Raw genomic sequence first — 6,666 nt, forward strand, 5'->3', positions numbered from 1 at the left:
ATTTCACCTTTTAAGAAAATACACATGCTGAATTTATGCCAGCACTCTGGCACATCTAGGTATGTGCAATACGAAAGGCTGTAACTAAGTAAAACTTTATATCACTTACATGGACAAAAAGTACTTAAGTTTCAGTTTCAGCTGAAAACCTAAAAGATGGTGGGATGCCACAACCTCCTCCTTCCCTGATCTTGTGAATACCATCTGCATTTTTTTTTTCCTTCATTTGATTTAATGGCCAATACTCAATGAAAAGAAAAAGCTTTATTTTTTTTTTAAACTCAAGTTTTTACTTTGCCAAAAAAATATATTAATTATGTTCAAGCCGAAACCTTTTTTCTTAATGATTAGCCACCAAACTAATGAGTCAATTTTATATAAACCATCTGACATGTACAAACAGCAACAAAACACAACTCTAGCAGTCTTTAAAACTTTGAGAGACAATGAGCTTTGTTCTCATTAAGATGAGTAAGAACTTAAGAACATTAATAAGAACCTGAAAGTCTAGTTTCCAAGTATTAAAATGCCATAACCACAAGAATGAGGAAACTGATCTAATTTAAAACTTTTTGCTACTCCCTGGATGGGGAGATGAAGTAGGAGAAAACAAAATCAGCTGCTGTACATACCCCAAGGTCATTTCCCCGGAGAAAGGCCTCATGGCCAGAGAGGGCTGCATTGATACGGTCTCCCTCCCTATTGAACTTCTGCAGTTCCAGGCCGTCCTGCAGCTTCTTCTGTCGCTGTTCCCACATTTTCTCCAGCAATTTGTTCTCCTCAGCAAGCCTCTCCATGGACTGGTGGACATCTGCGGTCCTGCCGTTACTGGGTTGTTCGTGGATTACTTTGCGGCCTAGCTCTTCCAGCTGCACAAATCTTACCAGAGTCAAAAAGAAAAGTGAGACCTCTCTGCATGAGGGAATATTAATTCTCTTTCATTACATCTCCTAGCTGTTTTGGCAGTGCCTAGACATTAACCTTCCCTCCCTCCCTTTCACTCTTTTTCTGCTAGCCATGGCTGTGCACTACAAAGTGCAGCTGGTTGTTTGCTCAGGGGTACATGCTGGAGGCAGTAGGTGAGATTTCCACATTTGGATTGAAAGCCCATATAAGCAGGCTTTCCCATTAAGGAGAGGAGGGCCAACTCAGTATCTGGAGCTTCATAATAGTGCAGAAGGATAACCAAAGATGATGGCAACTCAATGCATAAGGCCTCAGAAGGGAAGGAGTGGGGGAACTCAAAGTGCAGATGGTACTATCTGAGTGTCGGGTAGTTGTGGAATACTACTCCGAACATACAGCTCCTCCTTCCCCCTTCATCAGCCACTAGGATAAGTATGCAAAAAACTAACTCAATTTTGTGTTCTGCAGTCTCCTTTTTACACTCAGTTTTGAGAGTATTTGAATAAACTCTCGGCATCACTTTCATACACAATTTATATACATGATAGACATGTTTCATTTTTACAAAACTGTTGTCACACCACCCCACTCTGCCCACCCTGACAGAATCTCTCTACCTTTCTTTCTGAGACCTAATTTCTTTCAGCAGGTCCTGGTGTTCCTTCAGCAATTGCTCTGCAGAAGCAACATCTACACCCATTTCTTCACTGCTCAGTTTCTCCCGAATGCCTTCTGCCCACAACAGAAGCCTGCGGCTCTCTTGCAGGAAGGACTGTTGATTTTGTGCCCGCTGCAGAATGTCCTGCTTCTTTTGGGTCTCCAGCTTGAGCTTTGCCAGAAGCCTCTCCATGGTCTCCACCTGCTCAGTGATGGCCCTGCTCTCTGCAGGGTTGGTGTCCTTAATCCTACGAGAGGAAATAAAACACATTCAACTGGATGCACACTTCAGGCATTTAGAGCTTGAACCAGTAGTCTTTAAAAGGAATGTATTTGGATATTTACACTTCCATTAAAAAAGAAAGTCAGCTAATGCAACAAATGTTCGACGCCAGCAAGAAATATTGTTGTGCATGAAGTGTATTGCAGAAAGTGCAGCCCTGTGAAAGAGTCTGGTAACACTGTTGTGGTTCAATGATTCATTCCCACTGTGAATGTAAAGAAAACTTAAAGAAGTAAAAAACTTTAAATTCATATTTCAAATTCAAACTTCTGTGCATAATTCTTTGCTATCTTTCTTCCTTCATCCTTGCTTCACCTGATTACCCTTTTCAGGACCTAAATGATACCTAGTTCAAAATGTGGAAGTAACTCCCACTAGTAGAGATAATTTGTTAGAGCCACAAAGAATCCTGTGGTATTTATCCTCCTACAACAGTAAATTCTGGAAACAATCACTTCACTAATCACTCAGCCATACTCAAGAGAGATGAGCTCAATTCAGCAGTCAAGTCAGTTCTTCAGGTTGCTAGAAAGAGAAATTTCAAGACAAACTTCACAAGCTGCTCATTCTCTTTATACCCATAGTTTACAACATCATCTTAGAGAACTAGCAAAGAATATGGAAACAAAGAGTAGATTCCTTACGATTTTGCAACGCTCCTCAAGTATTCAATTTTCCTCTCTATCACCAGGACCTCTCTCTCAACTGTACACAGCTTGCGCTTGTCTGACTCCAGCCCAGCAGGAGAGTTCCCTGGTTCCAGATCGCCGAGTTGGACCATTTTGTCTTGCAGTAGTACTCCTATGCTCTGACAATCCTGAAGAAACGTCTTCACGTCAGCCACTCCAATCAGCTCAGAGCCCTTCTCCTCCTTCAGAGTTTCCATGCGTTCCCACCTTGGAAAGAGACAACCCCATTACTTGCATCTAGCCTCAGACACTACCCCAAAACTTGCCTTCATCTAGAGAGCAGATTCAATTTATAACCTTCATTATACATGAAATGTATCCTTTTTTCTATTCAGAAAAAGTCTTGTATAATGATTTGATCAGGACTTAAGTGGGCTGAGGGGGTGAACACTACCACTCCCCTACAATCTCAAAGCTCATCTATGGGCCATCTCAAGCAAGGGGACCTGCTCAGGTGACCAGAACACACTGGACATGATGCTAATAAACAACAATGGTCAAAATCAGGACCTGGCTGTGCCTCTCAGTTCCAGTTGGGTGGCATGGTGCCAGGACTACAAACATAACAGGTACTAAACATACTTGGTGAAGTAAAACAGGGTTTGATGATCCTTTCAGTATTTGTGAAGGACATCCTCACCCTAATGTTTAAGTAACGAACTGGGTGGCATGGTGCCAGGAGTACGAACACAACAGGTACTAAACATACTTGGTGAAGTCAAACAGAGTTTGATGATCCTTTCAGTATTTTCACTGAATTTCACTGAATTTCATACACACAGAACTCCTCTGAATCCATCACTGTCACCTGTGGGCGGATTCACGTTGTACTTCAACACACACAGAGATTGCTGCAGTTTAATATCTAAGTGTCAGGGGCCTAGAAGCACCCCTGGGTCCCAGAGACATGACACCAGGCTCAGGGCCAGCCTAGAGCCGGCACAGCTGAGGGCTGGCCCCTTCCCACTGGTGACAGTGGGGAACAGGCTGCCATACAGCTCCGAGGACTGGGACTCAGCTCTGGCCCCGGCTACCACCTCAGGCCCACCCTGCTCACCTCCCTGTGGGACTGAGGCCCCTCTACCCATGCCGGCCCGTCATCCCAAAGGGAGCAGCCCAGCCCTTCCTGCGTGCTGACAGTCTGGCCCAGGCCTCACACCAAAAATGGGCTTCCTGGCCCCGCCACAGCTGTGCCCCCTCACCACATAGTCAGGCCATGGGGACTACAGGTGCCCCCCTGCCTGCCTTGCTCCTGGCTGGGGCGGTGGGACAGGCCCCGGCTGCCAGGCCCAGACCAGGCCCCAGGGAGCACCCCTATTCCTTTGCCCCCTGTTTGGTGGTGACAGCTGCACCCAAATACAGCAAACCTCAGCCACAAGTGAAAACCTCAGCCACAAGCAAAAACTTCCCCTCAGGCCAACGCTGGGAGCTAAAAATCTATCAGACGGGTATACTTTCAGTGTAGGCTAGATTGGGCATGAAAGGTCAGTTGCCCCCATGAGACAATCCTCTGTTTAACCAGTAGCTCCTTTACCTGCTGTTGATCTCTTCCAGCCAAATCTGGATCTCAGAATATTTGCCGGGACTGATCTTTCCGTATTTAGCAGCTAAGTTTTCAATATCTCCCAGCTGGCCTTTGCCTGCAGCCAGTTCCGTTAAAAAGCTCTAAAATAGAAAATAACAAGAATGCAGAATTTGAGGTTTTTCCATTTTTATGGACATGATTCTCAATAATCCACTCATCCACTCATCTCCCACCTTCACAGGTATCCTCTCCATTTACCTGTCAGCTGACACCATGCCCACCTGTGCATGGAGTTCCCCCATAGCCCTCCTGAACCCCCTGGTGTGCACCCTGTGCCTACGCACATTATGTCCCACTCCACTGGGATTCAAGTGCACTGTAGGATTTTTTCATCATCTGGCATTTTTCTTCAAGTGGCATAAGATAAAACACAAAAAGAGTCCTTTCGTACCATGGTATTTGTGCAGACTACTACATCCACAGGAGAAGTTAAAGGGACATAATCACGTCGGCTTCAATAAGCCTGGCCTAGTTTACATGAAAGAAATACCTGATCTGTGCATGATTCCATAAGTTGAAATGAAGAAAAAGACTCTCAAAACTTAATTTCTCAACTTTACCTCTGCTCCCAAGGTCAATTTGATTTAAAAGGTGTCATTTGTGAGCATGGAAAAGGGTACCTGATATTTCTGCTGCATGACCTCCACGTTGTCTGCTTGAGGCTGAAGAGTCCGAAAAATATTCTCTTTGTCTTTCATCCATGACCGAAATTCTTCACAAGAGCTACAGAAGCGGTAATATCCAATCATCTCCTCCAGAGCCTTTTTTCTCTCCTGTAAAACAGATGAAGATTTAAGGATTGCTGTAATAACTCCTTGCTATTTGAAGTAAAGAAAAGATCCTTGGATTTAACTACAATACACAGGTGGTAGCTTAGTAGTTTTGCCAGACACAGCTGAAAGAGAACAGAGCTTGTTACCTTAAGATCACAATACTTCTTCCCAGAGCCACAGTGGTTTAAAAGCGTAAGAGAAGCAGTTGGAGAGTGCTCAGCCCCTGACAGGCAGCAAGGCCGCTGTGCTGCTTGGTGGTCCAGCGATAACGTCTGCCAGCTCCCTCAGCACTCGTGGGTGCAACCCATCAGGCCCCATGGACTTATGAATGTCCAGTTTGGCCAAGTGGTCCCGAACCTGGCCCTCCTCTACTAGAGGAAAAATTTCCTCTCTCCATACCATCCCCCTTGCCTCTAAGGCCACAGATTCATGAGGGGTAGTCCTAACAGTGAAGACTGAAGAAAAGAAGCCATTCAGCAACTCTGCTTTCTCCGTGTCTTCCACTACTAGGGTGCCCACCTCATCCATCAGTGGGCCCACATTATCCCTCACCTTTCTCTTGCTGTTAACATACTGAAAAAACCCCTTTTTGTTATTGTTAATATTGGTGGCCAAGCTGAGCTCCACTTGAGCCTTGGCCCTTCTAATTTTCCCCCTGCATATCCTCACCGCTTCATGGTATTTCTCCTTATCTGCCAGGCCCTTTTTCCAAAGATTATAAGCCTTCTTTTTGTTCCTGAGTTCCAGCCGAAGCTCTCTATTTAGCCAGGCTGGTCTTCTTCCCTTCCTGCTTGATTTTAGGGACTTGGGAATAGCTTTATCTTGCGCCTTTAAGAGTGCCTCCTTGAAGAATGACCAGCTTTCTTGGGCACCCTTGCCCTCGAGGACCATCTCCCAAGGGACACCCCCAATCATGCTCCTGAAGAGGCCAAAGTCTGCCCTTCGGAAGTCCAGGGTGGCAGTCCTGCTGGCCCCCCTCCTTGCTTCAGTGAGAATTGAAAATTTTATCATCTCATGATCACTTTGTCCAAGACGGCCTCCAACGTTTACATCCCCCACAAGACCTTCCGAGTTAACTATCAGCAGGTCCAGTAGGGCACTTTCCCTGGTCGGTTCCCTCACCAGCTGCGTTAGGAAGTTGTCTTCCACGCATTCCAAGAATCTCCAGGACTGTTGCCTCTCTGCTGTGTGAAGGACATCCTCACCCTAATGTTTAAGTAACGAAATTGCTGCAGTGCAGTACACACAGAACTCCTCTGAACCATCACTGTCACCTGTGAGCGGATTCATGTTGTACTTCAACACACTGCAGTTTAATATCTCAGTGTCAGGGGCCTAGAAGCACCCCTGGGTCCCAGAGACATGACACCAGGCTCAGGGCCAGCCTAGAGCCGGTGCGGCTGAGGGCTGGCCCCTTCCCACTGGTGACAGTTGGGGACAGGCTGCCATACAGCTCTGAGGACTGGGACTCTGCTCTGGCCCCGGCTACCACCTCAGGCCCACCCTGCTCACCTCCCTGTGGGACTGAGGCCCCTCTACCCATGCCGGCCCGTCATCCCAAAGGGAGCAGCCCAGCCCTTCCTGCGTCCTGACAGTCTGGCCCAGGCCTCACACCAAAAATGGGCTTCCTGGCCCCACCACAGCTGTGCCCCCTCACCACATAGTCAGGCCATGGGGACTACAGGTGCCCCCCTGCCTGCCTTGCTCCTGGCTGGGGCGGTGGGACAGGCCCCGGCTGCCAGGCCCAGACCAGGCCCCAGGGAGCACCCCTAT

At 46.9% G+C, this 6,666-nt stretch overlaps 1 protein-coding gene across 1 annotated transcript in view; it reads right to left on the reverse strand.

Annotated features, from left to right (window-relative positions):
* The window catches only part of LOC106892737 (spectrin beta chain, non-erythrocytic 5-like), a 121,871-nt gene extending 115,435 nt beyond the window's left edge, over nt 1-6,436 (reverse strand). Inside the window, exons 1-6 of the mRNA XM_014950154.1 lie at nt 6,239-6,436; nt 4,741-4,893; nt 4,070-4,200; nt 2,491-2,742; nt 1,524-1,811; nt 633-879 (exon numbers count right to left, since the gene is read on the reverse strand). Of these exons, the coding sequence (XP_014805640.1) occupies nt 633-879; nt 1,524-1,811; nt 2,491-2,742; nt 4,070-4,200; nt 4,741-4,893; nt 6,239-6,436 (1,269 nt within the window). The remainder of the gene's footprint in view (nt 1-632; nt 880-1,523; nt 1,812-2,490; nt 2,743-4,069; nt 4,201-4,740; nt 4,894-6,238) is intronic.
* Nucleotides 6,437-6,666: the final 230 nt, after the last annotated feature.

This window comes from Calidris pugnax, unplaced genomic scaffold (assembly GCF_001431845.1).
Source record: "Calidris pugnax isolate Ruff unplaced genomic scaffold, ASM143184v1 scaffold68, whole genome shotgun sequence".
Classification (NCBI taxonomy): domain Eukaryota; kingdom Metazoa; phylum Chordata; class Aves; order Charadriiformes; family Scolopacidae; genus Calidris; species Calidris pugnax.